Source organism: Chelmon rostratus, chromosome 14, assembly GCF_017976325.1.
Source record: "Chelmon rostratus isolate fCheRos1 chromosome 14, fCheRos1.pri, whole genome shotgun sequence".
In the NCBI taxonomy this organism is placed as follows: Eukaryota; Metazoa; Chordata; class Actinopteri; order Chaetodontiformes; family Chaetodontidae; genus Chelmon; species Chelmon rostratus.
Window position 1 is genome coordinate 2,892,880 of NC_055671.1, and position 27,448 is coordinate 2,920,327.

At 40.9% G+C, this 27,448-nt stretch overlaps 1 protein-coding gene across 7 annotated transcripts in view; it reads right to left on the reverse strand.

Annotated features, from left to right (window-relative positions):
* Nucleotides 1-2,739: 2,739 nt before the first annotated feature.
* Nucleotides 2,740-27,448, reverse strand: part of picalma (phosphatidylinositol binding clathrin assembly protein a) — a 31,860-nt gene continuing 7,151 nt past the window's right edge. For 2 of the 7 annotated variants that reach the window (XM_041953091.1, XM_041953090.1), the window contains exons 3-23: nt 23,388-23,530; nt 23,015-23,090; nt 22,821-22,923; nt 21,917-22,010; nt 21,662-21,773; nt 20,679-20,785; nt 20,532-20,573; nt 18,704-18,789; nt 18,222-18,345; nt 17,780-17,913; nt 17,025-17,110; nt 15,279-15,431; nt 14,736-14,819; nt 14,211-14,291; nt 13,497-13,607; nt 12,135-12,263; nt 11,206-11,236; nt 9,786-9,885; nt 6,140-6,199; nt 5,558-5,659; nt 2,740-4,152 (exon numbers count right to left, since the gene is read on the reverse strand). In XM_041953091.1, coding sequence (XP_041809025.1) covers nt 4,138-4,152; nt 5,558-5,659; nt 6,140-6,199; nt 9,786-9,885; nt 11,206-11,236; nt 12,135-12,263; nt 13,497-13,607; nt 14,211-14,291; nt 14,736-14,819; nt 15,279-15,431; nt 17,025-17,110; nt 17,780-17,913; nt 18,222-18,345; nt 18,704-18,789; nt 20,532-20,573; nt 20,679-20,785; nt 21,662-21,773; nt 21,917-22,010; nt 22,821-22,923; nt 23,015-23,090; nt 23,388-23,530 — 1,973 coding nt within the window. In that variant the 3' untranslated portion in view covers nt 2,740-4,137. The remainder of the gene's footprint in view (nt 4,153-5,557; nt 5,660-6,139; nt 6,200-9,785; nt 9,886-11,205; nt 11,237-12,134; nt 12,264-13,496; nt 13,608-14,210; nt 14,292-14,735; nt 14,820-15,278; nt 15,432-17,024; nt 17,111-17,779; nt 17,914-18,221; nt 18,346-18,703; nt 18,790-20,531; nt 20,574-20,678; nt 20,786-21,661; nt 21,774-21,916; nt 22,011-22,820; nt 22,924-23,014; nt 23,091-23,387; nt 23,531-27,448) is intronic. The other 5 variants (XM_041953093.1, XM_041953092.1, XM_041953096.1 and 2 more) reach the window with 5 other exon arrangements.

Consider the following 27,448-nt stretch of genomic DNA (forward strand, 5'->3'; position numbering starts at 1 on the left):
GCAGTTTTTTTCTATTGTCCTAATACCTGCTGCCTGTAATACCTGAATTTCCCCAGATGGGGATTAATAAAGTCTTCTTATCTTATCTTATCTTATCTTACCTTATCTTATCTTATCTTATCTTATCTTATCTTATCTTATCTTGTCTTATCTTATCTTGTCTTATCTTTAAAGCATATTTTTGTATTAACTATGAATCAAATGACAATGTGAAAATAATGTGACAAAGTGAAAAATGTTGCTCGTAGTGACGAATCAACAGAGAATTATCAGCTAAACCTGCAGCTCCCCTCAGCTTGACTGAGCTTTATAACGAGTGTCAGCTCATTGTTTAGCTGTCTGGCTGCAACTTTGACGTTGTGGTTCACTCTCACTGCTCTCAAAGCGTTGTTTTCAGTGAAAAAGCACTAAAATCACTGCACACTACCCGCTCAGCAACAAACAGCGGACCAACACAGAGACAAGCTGGTAAACACAGTGCAGCATTTAGCAGCTTAAGATTGAATATTGGACTTTGATTCTCCAGCTGCTGCGTGAGTAAATAACAAGTTCATAATGTCAGCTGAAGAGGTGATATGTGAGTGCTGTTTTCATAACTTGTTTCTATTGGCCAACGCAATCAATTGAATCGAACAGTTAATGAATAAACAGCACAGAGCAACAACACAAGCAATAAGAACACATAGCATAGAATCAGGAGCACACACCTTAAAGCCACCAAACAGCTGCACCTGTAGACCACAAGGGGGCAGAAGAGCTCCATTCTTTACTAAACCACTGTGTGACCATTTAATCTGCGCACACTGACTGATTGGTGGATTGACTGTTATTCATATGACATGCCTTTTTTCAGAATTTAACATAGCCAATCAATCAATCTAATACAATGAAATAATGAATGATATAAATCAAACATCATATCAAGACTCAGTGCAGCTTTTCCACCTGGAAGAAGCTGGCGGACTGGTCATATATTTGGATTTGGTGGATTTGAACTCTGAGCCTGCAGGAAGGTGCATTGACAGATTTTCAAAGACACATTTGTGTGCTTCCTGCCATGCTAACTCTTTTTAAGGAAGCAACATTATTTCTCAATATCATTTTGCAACTATCGAACTTTTTCAGGTTCCCAGTTTACCAGCTCGTTTGGTGTCGACCCACCGTGACAGAGGAGGCACTTAGTCACATCTTGGTTTGATTGATTGTTGCCACCAGGGCGTCTCTGCATTGGTTCATCCAGCGTCTGACTGCCCCTTGATGAAAGCCACAACAGTTGGTCTACTGTAAGGCGGCACTGTGATGATGTACTTTCCTTCAGGCACAGACAGATTGTGTTTTAATCTTGGACTCCAAAGCCAACCTTCTACCACCTATGTCATTAGGGATGATTTTCTGTGTAATTTCCAGCTTGGTTCACAGGAACAGGACGGATGAGGGGGATGCTGCAGAGCATCCGGAAGGGGCTGGACCACACTGAGGCTTCATCCCTGCACCTCAGGACCTTTGGGTGCTGTTTAGCAGAAGCAGAAGGAAAGAGGTTTTCTTCATGGCTGTGAAAAGAAAGGCCTCAGTTCAACAGTGAGCCTTTTATTAATGGGCCAATTAATTCTATCATGAAAGTCAGTGTCTCACACAAACACACACTTGCATCTTTCTACTGCTGCATCCAAAATAAGGGGAAGTGGGAACACAACAAAGAATCTTCTCATCGGGGCAGAGAGGCTTTGCCAAGCAGGATGTAGCTTTTCTATCAAGGTCTCTGTGTGTGTGTGTGTGTGTGTGTGTGTGTGGCACATGATGAGCTGCTGCACCTGTGGGTTCAGCAGCAGACGCCTCCATAATGATGAAGGGTGGGACTCTGGCACCCCGGCTGAGGACGCCTCACCACTTGGATCTCTCAGTGCTCACTTTACACTAATTCAACTCCAGTGCTTCCTGAGTGATGCTGTGAAGAGTAACCTCCACAGACGTTACAGATAAAGGTCAGTTTATATTACTCCACTAATTAAATGACTATGAAAACAGTCGTATAAAGTCTTCTGTGGCTTTTCTCGACTCTGAAAAAAAAACCCTGGAGTCCTCATAGTAATGTCGTCAGGACTTTCTAAGTTTGGGCTGGGACACAACAACATTATGACAAAAAGCCTGGTATTAAGTGGGGGCGTTAAGATGAAAGATGAGTGGGTGTTTACCATGTGGGGAAACTAACAAAAATATGTTGTTGGTTGGATTATAGGAAATGTAGGATTCAGTGTTTTTGCTGCTCCTGCTACTTTGATTTTAACCTTTCCTTTGAAAATCTGTCTCTCACAACTTCCCCAAAACTGTATAATTGGAATAGCCCTTTAAGGGACACCTTGGAAAGTCACATTATTTTACAGATAAAATACACAAAGCCAAATAAATGGCAAATGTACTGTACTATAGTCAGTATTCACTCATTCACACACACATTCATACACTGGTGGCAAGCTGCCCTCTGCTCATCACAAGCAACTGCTTGCTGCTGCTCATATGTAGACAGAGCTGAAAATAACCGTTAAAAAAAACATTGCTTCTTATCACTACAACCTCTCCTCCAGAGATTCAACTGTTTCCATCAACCACCCCGCCTTTACTCACCACCAGTCGACCCCTGTTGCCAACATCAATAAATTGGTTTGTTCCACTTCAACTCACTTTATTGATACACTTATTACATTTTTTTTCTGTTGGTAAATAAATGTGGAGTCAAAGAAGTGTGGAAGCTTGCACTTTATTGGAAAAATCAAACAAACAAAAATATCATCTGCAGGGACAATGCAGAAAAAATGCTCAGTTAATGAATTAAGGGCCGCTTTTATGTTCAGACCATCTTTCATACCTGCCCCCGCCCGCTCCTGTGATTGGCAGGATGAGTGCTATGTACACAAAGCACCGATCAACAGTGCTCTATTCTTCTGCACAACTAGACTACTCCCACCCCGTCCCCACCCCCACCCCCACCCATCTGTTACTAGTCTGACCTGAACCTACACCCGGTGCCTCCCCGTGCCCCCACATTGTCCAAACGCCCCTGTGCTCACCTATGGAAACATGATCTGAGCATGAAAGGGACCCTGCACATTCAGGTTGGAAAAGGGCAGCCAGCAGCTTTGTTAAATGTAAGAATAAATGGCATGCCAAAAGCGTCATAAGCATAAATGCAGATTCCTTTCCAATACAAGGCTGCCTCAATCACAAAATGTAGTGCTTTTGCTGATGTGAAAAATGTTCCCAAGCCAAATTCAGAAAAATCAACCCCACCAATTTGACGGCGTTAATGGATTATTACGTTCATACACATTGTCGCAGTGTGACCCCTCGAGTCACAGACAACTGTACAAGGCATCATCCGAGTACTGAGGATATTTAGTGCCCCAACAGCAAAAACGTGTCATCTCTTTATATTAACTATTTTTTAAAAAAATCATCTCAATCACTCAAAATCCAATTCTACAATCAATCTTACCTATGTATAAACCTGAAGACCTTCCACAAGGAGGAGGTCAGTGACTAGTTACACTTACTTTTTTTTTTTTAATGTCATCCTCTCTGTAGGTAATCATAAATAAATACAAACAATACACAAGGAATGTCTACTGCAAACAATACATACAAAAGAAAGAAAACAAAGATGTGTGGTATGAAGAGGAGTTTGCAATTATTATCCTAGTCTGGGGATGCTTCCAGAAGGTAATCATGATTGATAATCAAAAGAAGTGACTCTCGCAGCCTCACCTGGAGAAAGAGGAGCAAAAAAGACAACTCAAACAGCGGGACAACAACCCAGGTACATGAACAGTGATGCCAGAAGCTCTCCCTTTGAGTGCTGTGTTTCTCTTAGTCCAGGCTGATCTCTGTCCACGTGGTTTTGAATGGCAGAACACAGTCTTCTTCTCCTTCAATGACTTAGACATGACTAGACGGGCACAACGTCCACTGTGATGCCTCTCTGAGATGGCCAGAGCGGCTCCCAGTCACTGTGATTTTATTCAACAAGTCTTATTTGGGCCTTTCATTCTCAGAGAGAGGTGAGTTCATTAGAGGCAAACGGCAGGTTTGCTTGGACAGTTGACTTTGTCGTCTTCAAACTGGAAAGACTCGCCTCCTCTCAGGTTACATGAACTGCATCTGGTAAGAAAAAACAACAACAATGTCAACTTTTTACTTGGACCACAGAGGAGATGTGATGGTGTGTGACGCCTGCACTGCAAAACAAGAGCACCGATTCACAAAAGAGCGGTGTTACTGGTCATTTCCGTTCATTGCTCAGATCTGCTGTGCTATTTATTCTGTGAGTCTTGAAGGGTTAAAACTTGTCTCATCTGATGAATCACATCTATAGCAGCCATTTGACTGTTGCAGCCAATGAATCAGACGTTCTGATTTCGTCCTGTTGCTATGCATTGCTATTGACAAGGCATGTCACAACTGCTTAACTTGCATATGGTCATAGACGTGTGAAAGCACATGCCTGCGTGAAGCTACAAGTTTAATTCTCAAACTCATCTCATCCAGTCCCTCTTCAGAGACGAGCTGCGTGCAGAGTGCGTAAAGCAACCAGCTCCCATCTCCCAGCAAAGTGCTGTGACTGGCACCAAAATCACCCATTTAATGTCCTGTTCTGCTCAAACAAGGTAGAATTACACACTCTGCACCCGGATTTGCAATTAAGCACACAAAGAAGATGAGCTGTGCTTGTGAGGAAGATTACAGTCTCCTCATCCTCCACAAAGATCTGATGTTTTCGTCTCTTTGATTCATTCAGAAAGCCTGTTTCCATCGCAGTTGTTTTTTATTTTTATCGTTGCATCGACTTTTCCACCTCCACCAACCGTATTAAAACCTTTTTTTGAATTTCAGCCTTACCACCATTTGTTTGTCTGCACAAATTGAAAATATACATAAAAACAGGTGGATGGAAGCATATTTTTGGAATGGTTTAGTATTAGCATGGACACACAGTGTACAGTGTGCTTGAGAAGACAGTGAGAGCTGTATACAGAGGATGTTGTTTACCTGCCAACTGTCCACAGTCAGATTTGAAAGCTTTGACAAACACACAAGTAAACTCTCTACCTGTGCCACCAGCCAGAGCTATCACTGAGTGAAACTAGAGGTGCAACAGATCATGGTTCGGATTGTATCGTGGTTTTGAGTCATGGATTAGATCCTTTTTCGGATCAACAGATTTTTTAATAATTCTTTTTAAAATGAAACAAAATTAGCTGCTGTGGCTCTTATGTAGCTGCTTCTTTCTGTCTGTAGTCTCGCTCAGCATAGCACGGCACTCCCACAGCACTGATTGGTTACACATGATGAGTAATAGCGTATCAACACTGAAGGCTTCTGTGCCTCAGACGGACACAGAGACCGGAGCTGCTGCACTGAGCGGAGCTGTGTGTTGCAGGGAAGGCAGCATAACTGCAGAAGATGCGACAAATATCACAGTCAAACATAGTAACAAGCCCAGTTTCTCTGTTCCACCACTGAAAATGCTCGGACGTGGAAGGAGTGGGATGTACACATCCATTACCTGTGCACCTGGATTGGCGCCAAAGGGGTTGGCTGGCCTCATCACAGGCTGGGTGTACATCATAGTTGGCTGTGTCACCATCATGGAGCCCATGTGAGGAGGCTGATGGAAGAGAAAAGGAAACACAGTGTGGATGAATTAAGCTGCCTAAACAAAAAAAAAAACCCTCTAAAAACCTCCCAAAATGAGGTTCTGGGAGTTGCTGCCATTTCCACCTGCTCTGAAAGCCTCTGTGGCAGTGAGGGGAAACTAGCCGCTTTCAGTGAAGGCAACACGATTGAGCATCATCACTTATCACCCAAATATAAGCTGGAAGTGACACATTTACTGTGATTCAGGGAATAGACTCCTCTTTCAGTTCAGGATTTATTCCCTCTAGGATAACACGTGAAAGTATTAACACTCATCTTCAATGATAAAATAAATAACATGCACGTTGGATACCATCTGTTCTGCTCTGCTTTCAGAAAAAAAGAAGTTACTGCACATTATGCTGCAGACTAATGAATACATAAGAAAATGTCCTGGCTTGCAGAGTCTGTGTGTGTGACAGGAAGTGGAATCCTGTCCCAGCTGACTTACCATTGCATATGCCATCATGCCCGTCGGTGTGGTTGCAGGGAAGGCCATGACAGATGGAGCCTGAGGTGACACAAAAAACAAGATGATTCCCTCAACAGAATGAGGACACAGCTCACATTTAGTCACTTCAGCGTACATTTAATTACAGTAACTAAAATGAAGCTTGAGCAATCTATTCTGCAATATGACACGATTTGAATTACTTTCATATTCAACCTCTGTTAATAGTCGGAAAGGTGCTCGGCAGGAAGAATTGTTTCTGTTAACAGAGCAGAGACATGACAAAGCTCACCTTGTTCGGACTTGCTAAGCTCGCTGATGCTTTTCACTCCTTCATTAAAAACTCAATTCATCATATGCCTGCATAGTTTTCATTGTAAATCATGAATGGCGCTTGAACGGGAGCATGAAGGAGGACGTTTATTGGACTGAAGCTGAGCCACCTTACAACCACTATCATTCTAAAAGGTTCCAGACACGTTTCATGCTCAGCTAACCTCATTTATGCCACCAGACACTGAAAGTTCGGCTGAACATGTGTGAAATGTTACCAAAAGCTTGCATTGAAACAAGGAAATGACACAGTAAAAGAAGAGCGTGCTGAGTCCTGGGGGTAGACGTTGGTTAGAAGGCAGGTGCAGAGCTCCTCGTGGAAAGAGATTAGAGAGAAATAAGTAGAGAGCCTTTCTCTGGGCTTCTCCAACAACCCCTGCAGTGATAACAAACCCAGATTTGTCTAACGCCCAGCCCTCTCGGGAAGGATACGTTTCATTAACTATTCAGTCGTTGGCGAGGGAGGCACAAGTGAGTCAGACGTGACACTGGTGCCAGAATTGGTGCTTTCATCACAGACTGTGCTTGTTTCATTGCACTGTGAGTTCTCCATCAGAATTCCTCCTCGCTCACAGTGTTTGGTTTGTTTCAAGGACATCTCACAGTGTTCGTCAGATAGTCAATACTGACATGATAAGGCTGGGTTATTTGCATGCTGTTAGGGATTATCCTTTAAGGGCTGATGGAGGTTGTGTGCATCAGCATCCTTCAGCTGACCCACTCCTTCTTTATGGCCTCATCAGAGAACACTCATTAGCTTTGGATCATCATCTGACATTTCACCACATCATCAATAACCTGTGTGCTGTCAGCATGATCACAAGCACTGAGACCACAATCAAAACGTGGACTACTGGAGGATCAGTCTCGCTACACTTTCCAGCATTTTACCAAAGTGAGACTACAGATTGGACACTTAACACGACTACACTAAAGTCCAAAAAACAGGTGAGACAGAGGGTAGAGAGAATAACATGAGAAACAGCTTCACAGTGAACTTCAGATCAGTCTTCTCATTTCAGAGATTTCTTCATTCTAACGGACTAATCCAAACTACTTCCTACAGTCAGTGATCTTCTCATTCTGCATCTGACTTCTTCTATGACATTACAACACTACAACCCTAATGGCAAAACAGAAACTTCATGATCATATGAAAATGTGACAGGACAAACTGTGGCTACACATGAGGTAGCCATTGGCTAATGGTGGATTACATTATCCAAACACAGTGGAAGAAGTCTTTTTCATTCCTCTCCATTTACAATTTACAAGAGGCTACAACCACACCTGGATGGGCAAGAAACTGTCCAATAATTCAAGATATTGATTGAAAAACAACTAAGACCCACGGGAGGACGGCAAGCATTCCAGTGCGGTAAAAGCACACAGTCTGTAATCAATCTGCAGTCATGTGAAACAGTAATGGAAAGATGGAAATGAGCCAAAGCTCCAGACACACCTGAACTGCCATTTCAACAACCGTTCAATAGGACATCACAGGCGGACACAAGAGGTTGTGGCTATTATGACACCAGTTAAAGAGAGTGAAAGACACTTAGGAGTCGAGACAGCAGAGCAAATACACAGTTCAGGAGAGACTGAAGGACATCCAGGAAGGCCCGAGTTCCACAGTCACTCAACACCTGACACTGGCAAGTCGGCAAAAAGAGAACTGACAGGGAAAAGCTTGGCCTGGCAGACAGAAAGCAGGGAATACATTTAAAATAACAGTAACCTGATACTGGTTGAAAGCTGTAATAAAGTGTTAATGCCGTCCTCAGTGTGCATGGTCTCTGGACACAGCAGTGCAGCTAATGTGAAGACATTAATATTAACCAGTTAATGCCAGTGATGGTCGGAGACCACAAGAATAAACTATACAGACCCAGCAGAGGCGGACTGATGTACTGTGGAAAATGATGTGTTCTGCATGTTTGTCTCCAGAGAACTATTCCACATTGTACACACAGTGACCAACACAGATATTAGGAGAATCGTTTGGAGCAAACAAACATAAGGACATCAGGCACAAACTGAATTTAGGGTTTAAGCTCTATCATCAGTTGGCTTACAAACAGCTTGCTTGCAACACAGCAAACACCACAACTAATGAAGCAGGACGAGTGTTTAGATGAGTGCAGCAAAAAGTGTGTTCTGAAGTGATTCAGAAATCCTAACATGCGTGTTTTGTTGCCTTGTTATGCATCTGTCTGTGTACACTACAGATGATCTACTCACAGCCTCGCAGTATGCTACTACTTTAACTACATTTCCCAGTAATTCCCAGATTATGCACCTATCTGACAGTATATGACAAAAAACAACAAAAACTAAAAGGATAAATGAATGGAGGCTGGCATCCAACTCTGAATGACTGTAATTCTCCATGTTTGTTGACATGTCACCCCCACAGAATTCACCAAACGTTGGATTGTTCACCCACTAATAGGGAACGTGCGCTGGGTTTAGACTGTCGTGAGAAGCTGGTTTTACCCTACTGATGATGTGTCCTTGCAACAGCTATCCTAATTCAAATCAAATCCCTCCCTATATTGGAAATGTGTTTTGATTTGGAAGTGAGATACTCTAGAAAAGCAGTTTCATCTGGGACTTTAAAAATCAGCAGTAAGCTATTGTTTACCACTAAGCAGCAGGGTCGCACTACCAAAAGCTACATCACTGGATTTAATCTTCTCATTAAGTAAACAAAGCTCAGATTGAATTGCACTGAATCCTGAAGTCCTGCATCCTGAGTGGGACTCCTGTATTCATTTAATGACATTGATGTTTGAAGTCATTATATGTAAATGTGAAAGTAAATCTATACTAGCAACACTTAATCCACTGTTGTCTGTTGCAAAACTGAACTGCACTCACCTGCCAAACTCTGCATTGAGCCGAGCAGCAAAGTCTCACAGCTTCTTTGAAGTTCAAATTATGGGGCGCTCCAAATTACAGGCCTATTAAATCCCTGTGTATTTGCCTTCAAGAACAGTGCGCTCATCTGCTGCTGATTTATTGGAGGTTCCCAACAACAGATGAAAGAAAATCTGGGATGCGGCCTTTGTCAATCACGCAGAGAATTATCAGGAAAATCCAGCTCGGTGAATATTTTCAAAATAAAGCTAAAAAATTATCGCCTCACTTTAGCCTTTAACTAGCAATGAGTCCTGCCCTAAATGGTACCCCCATATTCCTAGGCCAGGACTGTGGAGGCGGGCCATTGCTATGAAAGGTGACTAAAAATCCACTAATGCCCGAGTGATCAGCTCGTTGGGTGTTTACTGGCAGGCACAGTGAATGGCCTTACCATGGTTGCTGGGTTCCAGGTGGTAGAAGGAGCCATTTTAGGTTGCCAGTTGGTTCCACCTGTCAGCTTCTTTTCACCTGGCTGACTCCAGTGAAGATCACTACAGAGAGGAATAAAACTGTTAGTCATGTTTAGTATTCAGTAGTTGGGACGAGAGTTTACTTGCCCTATTTCAAAAAGTAGGGACGCTGTGTAAAACATAAATAACAGCAGGTGATAATTTGCTGATCCTTTTTGACATGACCTCAATTGAAAACAGTACAAAGACAATATATCTAATTGTTTACCTCACCCACCACAAATTAATTACTCCTTCTAAAAAAAAAACAAACAAACACAGACCCCCACACAGGTTTGAACCATTGTATTATCTATTTTTCTGCATTATGTCAATAAGAGGGAAATAACAAAATATAATAAAATGTCATTTAAAAGATCTACATAGCTACACATAACCCAATAAACAAATAAAATAATGTCCTAATTCTTGTTGATGAATTATGTCCTCTTTCAGCTTCACCTACATTTTATTTTCAACCAATGAAAGTGACATTGTGTGCAAAGTTTCCAGTTGCTGCAGGTCCTGGACAAACGGGACAAATTCTGGTCGTTTATTATCTGATTATGGACCCTATTTTCCCATGTTTTTGTGTTCAAGTGACTGATGAAGACAACATTTTTTTAGAAGTTTTTCAGTACTTAACGAAAGCTTTGCAGCTGGCAGCCACAAAGCAGAACACAATGTAAACCCTCCGGGCAGTTAAATGCCATCAATGTATGTCCACAAGTGTTTTTGCTAAGTGTCTGACTATGGAAAGGATCCCTACACAGTGCCTTTTTGTTAAAGATTAAGATCCTTAACCAGAAACAGCTGTTACATCACTCTCACCAAAGCCACCAGACTCTATTCATGGAGACAGACATTTTATCATTGTAAAACACACTTCATTCAAACGTGACGGCAACAAAATATAACTCAGCAAAACCTTCTTGGTTCATCGTTAATTCGGAAAGGAGGGAGAGAGAGGGCGTACATCAGAGAAGACAACAGCATGTAGAGCCGGGAATATGTTCACATCTTACTCTGGAATTAATTTCACCGGACATTATGATGGGAGACATTTAAGCGTGTTGGACTCACAGACTTTCCTGTTAAAAGAATTGGGCAAGTTTCAACACTTTGTGCATAAAGAATACCACAACATGGGCTCTGGAACCCTTAAATTTATTTATTCATTTATTTCTTCACATGCTGTCATGGGCCAATGAGTCTGAAATAAAGCTGAATTGAATTGAAAAACTGTTGTCAGTAAACACAGTTTGTTTGCAAATGACTACACTCTATTTTCATTTATGATTTACAAAGCGTCCCAACTTCTATCCGGAATCGGGGTTGTAAATATTACTTGAGTGCACTTACTTCTTTGCTGTGCCGTTGCCAATTCCCAGATCTAAAAACAGACAGAAGCAAACTAATGAATGAAAAGCCACAAGAACTACACACACAATTTAGATTACATTTTATACATCTTTACATTTTCTATTTACTCTTTATGTTTCATGCTAATTTTACACATTTGATATTTAAACTAATGATAGTTGTCCATTTGTAATATATACTATTGCCCTTTAATTAATGTTTGGTATACATTTTACCTGAAGTAATCATCTGCTTGCAGCAGGGGTCGTTGTAACAACAATAATATAATGCATATTATATATGTATTGAAGACTTGGAAGGAGTATTTTTTTGTTAAATGAAAGTTATAGTTATACTGACATGTATGATTCCAGTGAATTGTTTCCAGTGAGAAACAAGTCTTCACTTAGAGACTATTTGTCGGCACAGTTTCAAGGTGGACACATAAGATTAGTGTCACCAATTCAGTATCTGACCAAATGTGAAATATGGAGCCAATCTGTCTTCTGTTCTGAGTTATAGTGTTAAATAACAACCAGAAATGTTTTTGCAGAACATTATGATGTCACAGTGACGCTAACCTTTGACCTTTTAAATATAAATTGTCATCACTTCATCATTTTATGAGACATTTCTGAGAAATTCTGCAATAATTCCGGCATGAAATCTTGAGTTATGGCCATAATTGTGTTTTGGGAAGTTACAGTGACCTAGGGTTGGGCAGTATGACAGCATACATCATGCAACTGTAGAAATGTGTCCACACAGAGATTTGACAATATTGTTTCGACTACAGGAGCTATCCTTTAAACTGTATGAGTAAGTGAACATTCATGGCGAATTTGAAGAAATCCCCTCAAGGTGTTTGTGCTACTGTCACATTTGAGGCAAAAAAATTTTAAAAAAAGAAGAAAAAAAAGGGAACTTACTTCCGACGAGATTGGCCAGTGAGGAGTCCAGGTCGTTGGAGACCAGTTTGTTGAGCTGTTGGCCATTTGAGGCCATGACCTGATTGGGTGAGGACGCCACTGTGGGTTTGAGGATGCCACCTAAAACATCTTAATCAAAAGGGGGCAGGACAAAGGGAGAGGAAGGAGGGGAGGGGAGGGGAGGGGAGGTTGAGAGGTTGGGGGGGCCCGGAACAAGTGAAGACACAATGCAACAGACGGTAACACGGCAACAAACAAAGACAAACACGCGACAGTACATGACGTGCACACACGTGGACAGAGAGAACACATTGAGTGTGGATGAGGCAGCAAGCAGGGCTCATAGAAACTCATCAAGCAACGACAGAGTGAGAGGAGTGTGTGTGGAGTCAACTCACCCAGTCATGCATATGCCATGCAAAAAGCCAAGACCCCAGGGAGTGTGTTCAACCCCAGGACAAAGGAAGAGAGGAAGAAAAAAAAAAATGTTGTGAGATTGTGAACAGCAAAGAACCCGGTGAGGGTGTGAGAGATTCAAGGTGCTAAAGGTAGCTTTTACAAACATCAATTTATTCTTGCTAAATGGACAATTATAAATTGGTAGAATTATCATACACTAATGAGGCAAAGGGGGAAATAGTCTTTAACCTTAATCACACTCCAGTGGTACCGTTGGTGACAGTGTTCATCAAAATTAAGATTACATAATGTTAAATATAGAGGCCATTACAGACAACTAACGTTTCCAGTAATGGGCTCGATTGTTAGTAATTACAGCTACAGCTATTTAAAGTGACATTTAGATTTTAAAATACTATATCAATAGGCAGTAAACACAGTATCTCTAAAACCTAAAATTCTACTTATTTTAATAACAGGTCAAACTAGAATGAACACCTCACGGTCACCACAGTATCTGACCACATGTCAAATATGTTCACAATCTGTTTGCAGGCTGCGGCTGTTGCTGGTGCAGAGGCATGAAAGCGTCTGAAGCAAACAGTTAGATTCATCAAGTGTGGCTTCCTTCCACCACACAACCTTTCTGATGTGATAGTTAGTTGAAAAAGTGGGCTGATTATAAAACATAACCATGCATTTCAGGTTGTGCCACTTTAGTGATGGTTGTTAACATTTCCTCATTTGTTTGTCATGTGAAGTTTGTGCCCTGGCACCAACAAACTGGTGGCTTCCTTGAAAGATAAACCTTTTATTAAGGAAACCCATTTTCATAGCCTGATGATGCATGACAACATTTACCGTCCACATAAACCACACACACCGACAAACAAATCAAAGTCCAGCGTTTTGATTGTCAGTAAGCTCAGAGAATGTCAATGTGTGTAGGAGTGCAACACTCACCTGTTGAATCCAGGTTGTTGGCGTTGGTGTTGTTGCCAAATACTGAGTCAAAGTCAACGTTAAGGCCTCGAGAGTTCTGGGGCTGCTGGGGTGTTGGGGAGGCTGCAAACCCTGGTGAAGCAAAGAAAAGACTAACTATGAGGATCCAGGTATTGATGGCACAATAGCTCTGTTCCTACCAACACAACCACAAGCAGGCTAAAGCAGGACAAAGAAAAACACCAAATATTTGGACGTTCTTTCTTTTAAAACCTGTCACGAAATCTTTAGTCTAGATGTATCTGACAACGCTATATATACTAGACTAAGCCATTCTACCTTAAACCTTAAACACTCTCTGGCTCCAACGTTCCGGTTGTGAGGACTTGCTGGTTTACTTTTTTTAAATTGTGATGGGCATTTTTCACTGTTTTGTTGTTGTATATGTTCTAAATGACTAATTGAGAAAATATATAATAATGACATATTATCCAATAATGAAAATAATCGTTACCTGCTGCCCTAAAGAGCTCACACAAACCATTTATCATCAGCGTTTTAAATCAAAGGCACATTTTTCAGTCACATTCAGCTGTTACTATCCTGTAAAAACGTCAATGTGGGCACTTCCACAGAAAAGAAGATGAAGAAAAACACAAAAAAGGTACATCAGGTGTATTGGGTTGGATGTCTGAGTAGGACTTGTAACGCTATGATCAACCTCAGTTTACCTACCTCTGAATAGACCAGCTATGGCAGGGGGCTCAGATTGGAAGAGAGGAGTGGTGGTGTAAGGGCTTGGCCCACAGAAGGAGTCTTACACACAGCAACAACAGCAGACAGGCAAGAACAAGACAGAGAAAGAAGAGGGGGGGAGAGGGGAGAAGATTATGACGATAGGAGACCAGAAAAAACAGAGCAGTGAAAGAGCAGCAAGGAAGCCCAGCAACTGTGGGAATGGCTTTTTAACAGAGAAAAACAAAGATCAGGATTTGCGGGACAAAAGCAGAGGAAGCCGGCACTCATCACATGGCTAGACTAAATACAGGGCAAAATTCAGGGAAGCGCTCCACTAGTGGCCAATCACAACGCAGGCTCACACACATTGGCTCGTAGGAAGCAGGGAAGGCGACACGTTCGGCGGGAGCACTCTGTGTAACACTGAGAATAATCTACTCATGACTATTCACAAATGTTACACAACATCTCACTACTCTCATGTCAGCAATCGAGCAGCCAGACAGTTGTCCACCGTAATACCTGTGATAAATGTCTCTATCTGTGCAGCAGTATTGAGATCAGACGCCAGGGAGGAGCTCGAGTCAAAAAAGGGATTGTAATGATCTAGAGAGAAACAAGAATGCTGCTGATAAAGGAGGACATCCATGCATCAAAGAGTTCTGGCCTTTGAAATACAAACAGAAAAACAAAAAGCAAATAAAAGATTAAACAGCCTAAATCAGAGAATGTTAAGAGCTGAGAAAATAAACATTAGGAACTTAGCCTGATTGTGGAAGGAAGCAAATATTTGGAAGAGGGCAGCAAGCCAGATGTTTGATGGATGTGTGCAAACTATCAAGAAACAGTATGTTCTGACCAGTGACCCTGAACCACTTCAGGCATTTCCTCCATTTCTTTCCCTACTGCTCTGAAATACTCTGTTCTGTATTCACTCCATACCCAATCTAAATTACACAGCCAGGGCGATGTTAAAAGACTTCAGTGTGACACATTACGCTAACATGATGTGTGGACATGCAATGATTGTAAAAGAAAAGAGAAGACGCAGCAAATCACTCCCACCGAACACTTCATGGCTGGGTGTCCTAGAGGACAGGTTGCCAGCGTCCGAGGACGACGTGGACAGGTGGACAGCATCGACAACAGGAAGTGTGAGGAAAGGGTTTGAGATTGGAAGGGAATCCTCCACAGCTTCTGCAGCAGAGGTGAAAGGATCTGAGTGGGCAGAGGGGGAGTGAAGGATGACGAGAAAAAAAAGAAGGAATAGAGAGATTATGGTGGAGAGGGGGGTGAGGAAAGTTAAAAAGAGAAGTTAAATAAGGGCATGCAGGATGACATACAGAGGTGATGTGAGTGATGCAGGTGAGAAGGATTAAAACAGTGTTCGAGATGTAGCTACAGGCTGCTATCAAGCACTCTATTGCACCGTTCTTATTGGCCCAAATTTCAAGCCTGACGAGCAACTTTATCACAAGTAGCTTCAAGTAGTCTGCAGGATAATGGTTTTCATTATCAGACGGTCAGAGTACAGCACAGAGGCTGATATCCTAGGACATCTGTGCCAACAATAACACCGCTGTGTATGATGTTTGTGTTCAAAATATGTGCCAGTTTGGAGAATCTTGCCTTACGTGTTTGCAACAAAATACATTAATTGCAAAGGAGAACAAAGCAAATATATATGGTAACACTTCCAGATACGGTCATTATACAGTGCTTTCAAGGCCACTAATAACACACTCTTAAACTTATTACCTTGGACCACATTCAAAATATTAACGTTTGTCAGGCCTGAATTACTAAAAAAATCCAATGTACCTTAACTCATATCTTGGATAAGCTTTCCCAAATCCAATAACTGACAAAAGTTACTGGAAATGAAAGAGTATATGTGGCATAAATTATAAGTATACTTAATGTCTGCTCACTACTATCTTAAATTACATGCAAATACTGCTGTCTTCAGTGCCAACCACATTATTTACATACCTTATGATATGAAACTGTAGTGAAGAGCACATAACATTATAAAGAGATATGAGATAAGGTTGCATAGGCAACCTGGCACTCTGCAAATCAATATCATGCTCCTAACTTTTTTTTTTTAAACAAGAAAAAATTGTCCCTGTCCATGTTGTATACAAACCAGTTTCACATCCAAATCATGTATCGGTAACAAGTTCCATCATGCCCTTTAGGTACAGTAACACGCCTCCTGCTTCACAGGACTATGAAATGTCCTTAAAGTTAATGTGTGACTTTTTTATATTTAATATTCAAATAAACATCTGACATGCAAATCGCTGTTTTATCTTATGCTGATGTCAGCAAATTGAATGGTTCAAACATGCTAATCAACACCCATTCACATAGACCTGAGAATATACTGTGAATTCAGTACATGACAGTACACAATGTTTGCAGGGCCAGGAGGGCGAGTTGATATTTAACAGAAAACACCAGCTACAGGTCAAAATACAGTGTATGGCCAACACGGCAGGAAAAAAACATCAATTAATATAAGCTCCAGTGCTGGGATTTTAATAGTTGCCATTAATTAAACTTCTGTTTTGTATTCTCAGCTTGTCTTTAATTCTGTTCTTCTGAATTCATAAACTGTGTATTGAATTGAATTTGAATAACAATACTGTAAACCTCAATCCTTCCTTTTTACACAAGCAAACAAATTCTAAGGAGTTAGACTGAATGTGTGTCCTGAGGGGAATGTTAGAGGGATGTATATGTGTGTTTTTGTAAATGTGGTAGCAGTGTGGACTGAAGAGCTGCCAAGAAGAGCGGCGCTCTCACCTCCCCATGTGCTGCTGGTGGAGACAGACAGCGGCTGCTGGAAAGCCGGCTGCAGGTCCAGCAGGTCGTTGGCTGCCTTGGAGTTGCTGGAGGGAACAAGCAGGAAAACAAGGGTATTGAGGATAAATCAGTCAATCATTGACAAAACATTAGGTTCTCTCCTCAGTTTCAAGGTTGCTGTTAGAAGAAAAAAAAAACACTTCAGATTTGTCCTCAGCAACGCAAGTGAATCTAAAAATTATTTATTATTTCTGTGCACAAATTCTGGTGTTAAAATTGTTGACAGTGATGTGGTAATGTGTTACGTTGGCCCCATTTGCAGTATTTTAGTTTGTATTGCATTTTCTTGTGCAGCATCTAATGTTATCAGTTCTGCTGCTGCAGCGTCTCTATACAGGGATCAAAGTTTCACAGAATCGTAGGGAACTAAGAACCTGTGGAACCATTCTGACATGTTTTGTAACAACTATCTACGTGGAGTTCAGTAACTCCATTAATCAATATCAGTCTACCAACCTTTTAGGTCTAAAAGCACAAAAAACTTCAACACATCAGTTAGCACAAAACACGAAATGGATTTAAGTTAGTTCAGTCAATGTTCAGATTTCCAAACTTTCATTTAAGATGTTGAATAAATATTAAATATATAAGTTCATCTACCTCTGAATGTATAAGCAGCAGCATTTGGAGAAGCCATGAAACTGAATGGTTGTCACTTTAAGATGAGTGCCAGAGGGTAAGTCCTGTGACCTCACCTGTTGGTGGAGCTGGGGGTGGAGAAGAGGTCAATAGCAGGGGCTGAGTTGATGGTCCCGCCTGCTGTGGAGACAGGGGAGGAGTCTGTGGTCGCTGTACCAGGATTCTTCTGGAGCTCTTTCAGACGCTGCTCCTACAATAATTAGGAGCCTCATGTTAGCAACACAGAGGCTAACTTGTATTCAACTACTCTGTGTGATAATATCCAAAATCATTTCCTCGACATGTTTGTAGTATTTTGCTCCAGGATGAGTTGAAAACGGGGATGTTAGAATCACATTGAGTACATCTCAGACCACTAAACCACAGGAATGTCCAACTACTCAAAATCTGGAACAACTGTTATGGCTATGCATTTGACACACTCTGTAGAAGGGAGTCCTAATGACATGACTGGCCAGACTAAGCTAAAAGCGATGCAGGTGAGTGAAGAAAATGTACTTTAAGTGCTTTTAGGCGAGCCTGCTCTTCTTCCAGGGCTGCCTGTTTTTCCCTCTCGTCCACTTTGGTGAAAGATATGCCGGTGTTGGCCAGGGAGGAGACGGCATTGGAGAGGGTGCTGGCCCTGAATCAAGGGACAGACGCAGAAAACAGTGACTAACAGGGAAAGAACATTTCAGGGCTATTGAAAAACTCAACTTGAAGAAATGTCAGTGAGATTTGCTCACATGCACACTTATTGCTTTACCTCTTAAGCTTAATTTTGCTTTACCGTTTTCTAGCTTAATTTGTTTCTGTGTTCTGAATTGTGACACATAAATGAATAGTTTAATAGTTGGAAAAAGTTCATTTTTCAACCATCTTCCATGCTGAAAAAGAAAATCTGCCCAAATCTATCCAGCTGCTTAAGCAAACATGAGCCTCTGCTCCAAGTCTGGGTGGCAGGGAGCCAGATCAAGTGAGCACATATGAAGCACACCTACCTGCTGGCTGCTGTTGAGTCTTTGACTTTCTTTCCCTCTAAAGAGGCCAAGTGCTGCTCCAGGGCATCCAGCAGGCTGCTGGGGGCCTAGCGTGAATGTCATTGACACACATTAAGTTTCAAAGACGGGGGGAAAAAAAAAAAACCTCATACAAGATGTCCTCTGAAGAAAAAAAAAACAAAAACACTGAGGCATGCCAAGTTACTGCCAAGAGTCCACAAACAGAGCTACTCTCAAATACAGAGACAGAGAGAGAAAAGGTTCAGATACTTACACAAACTGTAAACTGAGAATGGAGCGATAGAAGGAAGGGAAAAATACAGAAAATAAAGGTGGCAACAGTCAAGATATTTAGAAAACCTCTGGGAGAAAGCTGTCTTATTCTGGTTTATTTGCTACAGTTACAAAGATCGACTAATTACATAATAAACAAAAGAGCCTCAAAATAAATGCATTTTATGTATAATGCACCACTTCAGCAGGTCACTGGTCTGTGGAAGATGGACCTGCCATATCCCATGCTAAGACCCTTGATTCACACCTTTATTTGCTGTATGACGTGCAAGGTCAGGAGTGAGTGTGAGTGGAAGGTGTTTGGAAGTGCTATAGTGGGCACATGCATTGCCTGCCTAGCACAGCACTCGGTGTTAAAACGGTAGGCCTGAAGCTGCAGGAGGTTAGCAGCCTGTGAAAAGACAATAATAGCCAAATTTTGGAAATTCATATCATGGAGGTCACTAAAGCCATTATAACACAAAAAATGACCTGCAATTACACTGTGTCAGTATACTTCACACTCTAAATCAAATGCTGCCGACAGTTTATTCTTAAAAAGCACGGCAGTTTACATCTTACCAAGTTACCAAAAGTTTGTCCAATAATTCTAAGTTGTGCTGCTGCAGTTTCTGTCACAGCTTTCTGCGATACACACTAGCATCTTATAGTGGGCCTAGTAGTGTTCCTGTGCTATTAGATAGACAAAAGATATACGTAAATAAATTAAATATCACATATTTCACCACCACTGTAGGTAACTGCTTAGTAAGAATAAGCTTGAAAGTGATTTAAAAATCTGAGTACCTGGCAAAAAAATCATTAAGTCATCAGTTATGATAACAAACTTATGAACATCACACACATTTTTGTTATGTGACAGAAAAAAGGTTCCTGGATTCCTCATACATTTAAAGGGTAAGTCCACCCAAATCTGACACTTGCATACAGAGAGTTTTGCTGTTAAGTTGTGATGTGTTAACCTATTCATACTGGTACCCAAACACAAAGGAGGTTTTGTTTATGGAGTCCAAAGCACAGGAAATTTTAAAAATTCAACAGAAGTATTCTTTTCTGTTCTTCAAATAAAATTCCACTCACTCCACTGGTGGTTGTTGGGACAAGGTTTGAGGAGTCACAGTAAAGTTTTGAAATTTGCATCGCCTGGCCTTACATCAGGATGACTGTGAACAAGCCATAGCACTGTCAAGCTAATTAAGGTCAGAGACCTTGGTAAAAGTTATTGAGTGCTCAAATCTCTTGGGGTGCCCAAACTTTTGCAAGCTGCTGCTGCTTTCCCTTTCTTCCCTCTAAAATTGTATCTTATCGTGCTTAAAATGGTGACAAGGACGACGACTCACAGTAAAGGAAAAGTTTGACCAACATTTGCTTGCCACTGTACACACACTATAGAAATAATATTATATCCACTATTAATTCCCCCAAATTTGGCCATTCTCCTCCTTTTACTTAAGCAAAGCCAGCAAAGAGATGAAGGGTAAAGTAACTGCAAAGATGCCAAATGGTTTTCTTTAGAATTTGCATCTGGGCTTACCTGGGACAGATCTGGGATGTCCCCTCGATCAATTCCCACTTGCTGCAGGAAAAAAGCAAGGACCATCAGAATTTCAGTGTAAAAAACAACCACCCTATTTAATGATCTCAGGCCCTGCTGTAACGACCGATATGGGTCCGGACTTACCTCTGCAACTTTGAGGAACTCTGAGATTCTTGTCATTCGTGTCAGGAATTTCTTGTAGATATCAAGTCCTTCTTTGCACTGGACTTTTTTCATGTCGAAGTATTTCTCTGTTAACAGAACAAGAAAATAAGCACAACAAAAAGATTATCACAACCACTACCATCATTTCAATCACAGTTATTTCTGTTTGGTCTGCTACTTTAAAGTTTTTAAGTCTATACTTTTATGTGTTTCCCATCTTGGTTGGCCACGCCATCAGCCAACTAAGATAGGAAACACAACAAAAATTTTCCATCAACTGTGAAGGCACTATGCCAGCAATCACACCATTATTTTAGTAAGTTACATAGCAAGCTACGTGGTGTTGTAAGACAGATAAGGCAGATAAAGTATGTTTGCAAAGCAAATGTTTACATTCAGATATTATTATGTACATGATGTTATTCTGTATTCTATTGAATGATTATTAAAACAAGGCATACTGACAATTGTTTTTTGTCTATACTAAGATGACACCAAAGTGAGCAGCCTTGCCTGTTAGAAGCTGAACAGTGCATGCTCATCTTGCTAAAATGGAAGAAGAAAGCTTGTTGCATATTCATTTCAGGCTTTGGTCAGAAAAGAATTCACGAGGTCTGCAGGGAAATAGTTTGCAACAGCCCCTATAAACGTTCTTTGAAATATGCTTGTTAGAGGTCTGCAGTTCCAGGGAGCCATCAGTTTTCCAGTCGTCCATTTTTCCGAGATGAACTGTGCTGAAATGCTAACAAACATCCCCTGAACACATCCTTGCTTTCAAAGACGAATGCAAAGGTTTAATAATTGCAAGGACGTCTGTAATATTTCATTTTGTCTTTCACCCTGTGGCCACCGTCCCTCATTATCTGACCCCTTCAATCATAATGCACAGGGACAGTAAGGAAAAGCCTACAGTCCAAATAGCATATTTACGAGATAATGCCAACACAAAAGCTTGCTTTTACCCAGGAGGTTGATTATGCCCTCATTGTAAGCAGCAAACAGTCGGATCGCATCTTTGAACAGAAGCATGAAGGCTGCATTGATCACACCATTGGTCAGTTCATTGGCATTGACCTGGAAGAAAGGTGGAAGTGTTGAGATTAATAAGTTCTAAGTTTAGAGACAACCATTTTGATAAAATGCAAATTACACATAATATATGAAGTGTCAGCGGCTGATTTAGATGCAAACCAGTGTTGCCGATGCTGAGCACTCACATTGAAATCGAGTAACACATCCATCTGATTTTGGATGATGGGGATGGTCTTGAGGAGTTTCTCTGTGTTCATGGTTCTCATCACTCCATCAGATCTGAGCAAAGAAAGGGAAAGAAAATGCTTTAAAAATGTATCTATTACTGATATCTTTAAGCCTGCTGACACCAGTGGAAACAGGCTTTCTAGTTTTGACTGTTCATTATTTTAGGATATGGTACAGAAAATCGACATGGCTGATCCTTATGAAGTTGCTGAATCAACAAAAAAAAAACGTAAGCATCAGTGAATACATCTGTCCTTTATGTGTAGTACCAGTCCAGACTTTGCACACACACACATAAGTTGACCTTTGACCTCTTGGATATAAAATGTCATCACATCATCATTTTATCCTATGAGCCATATAACTGAAAGTTTGTCAGAATTAGCGTATGAATTCTTCAGTTATGGCCAAAAATGCGTTGTATCTGGTCACAGTAACCTTAAACCACATTCACAACATATAGTGTATACACACAAACACATAATACAATAACATAATGCCACTGGTCCCAGCTATCGCCAGCGTGGAGGCAGAAAAAAAAAAACGTTTTGCTAACAATAGCTTTTTGTGAGGATTTTACACGATGAAGGGAAGCAAAACTTCTTCCCCTAATACATATGTATATACATATATCTGATGAGCTTATGCAACTTATACAAAAATGAATGTATTGTGCAGGAAACAGAACGAGTGAAATGTTTTTTTTCGGTGTCACTCAGCCCTGCGTGTCACAGGGCTAGAGGATACCTTTACAAGTTTCTGTAACAAGAACATCGAGATTTGTGTTTCAGGTAGAAATCAACACCAACATCCCAGTCAATTATAGTGAAAGACAAGAAGTGAAAAATGAAATCTCCTTACCCTCTTTTCACTTTAGTGAAGTCAAAAGCGACTTGTCTGTAGGACACAGCCTTCTCATTCAGGTAGCGGCTATACCTTCTTATGAATGTTGACATATCATAACCTACAACACAAACAAAAGAAAGTTAGGGGGCTCACGATAAACATCCCAACACAGATGAAGCTCACTGCTGCACAACGTGTAGTGTTAATACCTTGTAAGCCACTTTTGTCCAAAAAATTGCTGAGGTTGAATAGTGTGTTCCTTGAAGCCAGATATTGTATAAATCTCTGCAAGAAAAACAATGAATGAGGAACTCTGTATGCTTGCACAAGTGGTGTTTACTAGAAGTGGGGCCTTCGAGCACCGATCAATGAACAGCTGTACTTATGGGCATGTCCCATTTAGTGCACTAATAAAAATTATGGTACACTTACAAACTATCTCATACCACATGTCAACACACTGCATGTTGTCAATGTACAGGGCTAAAACTTTTTATCAGATCGGTCATTTAACAAAAATCCTGTATCATGTTTCCTCCCCGTTCAGCAAAGGTGGAGAGCAGTTATTACTTTAGTCCTGACCTCATTGCCGTAGACCATCAGATGGTGCGTGGTGGTGAGGGACTTGAAGACAACCACCCAGCTGGTGTTGGCGGTCCTCTCAAACAGTGTGTCAGCCAGCTGAGGGATGTTCACATTCATCTCATTTGTGCACTGAATCAAATCTGATGGAGGAGAAGGGGAGAGAGGGGAGGGGGTGGGTCACACAGGTTTGCTGTTCAGTGAAAGCACATATTTTCTCAATGTAGCTTTCACATTTTCTTTTTTTTTCTTTTCTATTCCTCCTCGGAGCAGTGTGCTGACTAATCAATAAAATACTGGAGGGCAGCAAGGGAATGCTGGTGAGTCAGAGTTCAGGTAAATAGAGACTTTCAGGACAAACAAACAGTTCTAGCAAGCTAAGGTACAGGAATATCTGACAAGCTTTCTGGAAGTGGACGGTGTTATAATCATGACCCACGCTCAGGCGCTTGTTACTTAAAAAACATTTTACTTCAGTCAGAAATTTAGAGAACATGATAACTTTGTTGTAAAGTGACAACTGTTTTTGGCACTGGGAAGTGAGGCTTTATTTCAGAAAGTGAGATTGAGAGTGTATTCACATCCTGTGTTATCTTGAAAGCACATGTTACCCATGACTTTTCCTAACTATTATACCTGCAAAAGTGGCCATACCTCTGCCATGGCATCCTAAACAAAGACGACATAGCAGTGCACCATAACCATCAGCCCTGAAGTGAAACCAAATGCCTCCTGATTCCTCTTTTCATTCGCCATGGGACTGATCGATGAAGCCAGACCTCATCAGACCACCAATATATCTTTATAAATATGCAAACATGTGAAGGGTAAAAACATTCTCAAAAACCTAATGGCCCTTCGTCACCATGTGGATAGCTTTAGGTATATTTATATCCTGTTTGATATTCTATATTGGGATAATTACTCAGATTTCATTTTTTTTTTAAACTGACATTCTTAGAGATCACACTAAGCTGAACATGACAGAGTTAGGAGAGAAAGGACACAGGTGTGGCTGCGGCTCAGGAGGCAGAGCGGGTCTTTCACTGATCAATCCCAGGATCCTCCAGGTCTGATCCCCGACCTCAAGTCTACATGCCGATGTGTCCTTGGGCAAGATACTGAACTGAACTATACTGTGTGAGTGAGTGTGAATGAGTGAATGTGGCATGTGCTGTAAATGTTTTGTAATTCTACAGTCCCAGGACGTGTAATCAAATATTACCAAATTTTGATGAGGCACCAAAGGATCGTCTTGATTTTGTCCTCTTCCACAAAATCATGTGACAGAATAAATCTTGAGAATGATGCCAGTTATCCAATATTCATACACATCAGATGCAAAAACGAGGCTTGGCAGATAACGTAAATAAATATTTAAGTGAATTTTATATTTGAGGGGAAATGCATGATCCTCTCCAGACCGTAAAGATTCCTCAAGATGTGAAATTGTTCCATTTTTATGTCCTTGTTGCTTTTATCACCTGTTTTATTGCCTGTCGTTTTACTGTAGAATAAATTTAAATTGGAAAGAGTTAAATGGATTAGGGTTTTTACGTTAATATGCTTTTAAGTCTTAAGTAACATACTGTACATAATTACTGACAAAAACTGCTTCACTTTATGGAGCCACATTAATGAAACGACTGAAACATTTTGTTTAAGTTAATAGTTAACATAAAATGTTGCGTAGGAGGCGGCTGTGCGACCCATTGAGGCCTGTTTACATGGGTGGTCTATGAATCCTCCTCAGTGTTTGTTGAAAGCCACACAAAAGGCTTTTTGCTTTTTGCATACACAATAGGCCACCCATGTGACAACAAAAGCCTTTTCAGATGTAACTGAAATGGCTGTGGGGAGTACAAACTCACCAGCAACTTTCTCCACTGGTGTTCCTGAAGTTTGTTTTGTATGAGGACAAACCACAACAACCCGCGGCTCCTGCTCATCAGATTGACAAATTGTAATACTGCCACTGGACGCATCAGGCACACAAAACTGAAATGAGTCTTCTTATGTACAGACAGACGAGGACACACTGATACATAGAATCTATCTGAAACTGTCCTATTCCTATATGAAATGGCCTTCTGTTAAGTGTTAAGTGTTCTGTCTCCCACATGCTGATTTTAACATGATTTGAATTAAAAGGGAAGAATTTCATGCTTGAAAAACAAAACAACAACAACAAAGAAACGACTGAAACAAGTGGCTCGTGAGGTCACACACCACACCACAAAATAGTAATTTTGGTAATAAATGGTAGACGGTAAGTAAGTTATTCAGAATGATAGCTGTCTCCAGTAACGTGTACGGTATATCAGTTTACCGTTAATACTGAAAGTCTGTACAAAGCTCAGCTCAGGGCTCACATAATTCTTAAAATCTTGGCCAGTGTGAATAGCATGATATGATTTAAAAGGTCTGTTTCTTCTGCTGAACAAGTTCAACAAGAATCACCCCCTGAAGAAGAGCTCCACTTTACATCAGTGACTGCAGCGTTGAGCACGGTGGCTTGTCTCATCTTCCTCTGTCCCCATCTCTCATAATTGTCTCTCCTGCTAAATGTCACTGACAGGGTCAAGCTACCTTGTGGTATTCTGAGAATGTGTCAAAGCAATCGTTGCGCCTCCCTGTTTGTGAAATAGCCAGTGTGTAGAATCTATTCGAAACCCAGCGACTTCCCTAAAACGTGTCGTTACGGAAACAGAACCTAAATTGTTAAAAGCCTAAGCAAAATTTCCAAAGACACTGTCACAGCTCTTGGCAAATATTACATTTCAAGTCTTCCGTCAGCAAAATTCCTGAGACACAGTGTGTCAGATGAGACAAAAGGACATTATTTCCTGCTTCTTATATGTTGACTTGGCCCCTATAATCACACATGAAATGTCACTAAATGGACTGTAACAAGAAGCTTATAGAGCCCACACACAGTCTGTGGGCTGCAATGGCCTGGTCGTTTTATCTGGACAGCAGGCTCATTTTAGCGGTACATTTTTTAAGCTGCAAGCAGTCCTCACCACAACAGATGCAACACACTTCTGTACTGTGGAAGGTCCACTAGCAGATAAGCATTAGCCTATAATTGTAAACTACACTTGCTTTTTCTTGTGACCCAGATTTAAACTGTAGTTCGTGTCCTCTCTCTCTTTTCCTCTCTGTTCTGAAAATCTCCACACACTCACCAGGGGTAGGCCTGTATAAGTGTTTTGTCACAAATGTTTTAGCATATCAAAAAAAGTGCTTTACTGTGGCTGCATTGACATGCAGGTAGAGAGATAGGCATGAACTCATAGAACTGGAGTTATACCCAGCAACTACTATTTTCCTCACTGTAACGCAGACTCCTGTAACACCAACATCTCAGAAGGTCTAGAAAACATGACATAAAAAAAGCAAAGTAAAACAGGGCAGCTGGTAGAACTCAAACAGGAGCTAAGTTGTAAGGTGCAGGGTATTCTGGTTTTGGGAAGGTTTGTGCTCATGGAGGATTTCCAGAAGGGGTAGCATGTCAGAGTGGAGGATTTAAGTTGCTCAGTGAAGATGGCTGCATTATTAGATGGAGCTGTCTGGCAGTGTACTCAGAACATGAGAAAGGAAGTGATGAGTACACTCTTTCACAAAAAGGATAAGGAGGTATGTTCTACTGTGTGCACTGGGATTCCTGGACAACACACATAAGACAGATAAGTCGAATGTGTCATTAAATGATGAGACATCTCTACTATCTTTCTACCCTGCTACAACCACTGTTTTCAAAGTTTGCTGCTAAGTTCAGAAAAGTGCTTTAGTGGTTTAAGTAATTTTTAAAGAAAAAAAAGTCAAAATGATTCCAGCTTCTTAAATGTGAATATTTTCTGGTTTCTTAAAACCTCTTGACAGTAAAGTCATTATTTTGGGGTTGTGGACAGAACAACAGATTTGGCATCATCTTGGGTTTTGGGAAACACTGATGGGTGTTTCTGACATTTTATAGACAAAACAACAAATCCATTAATTGAGAAACTAATCAACAGAATAAATGACAATGAAAATAGTTGTTAGTTGCAGCCTGAATA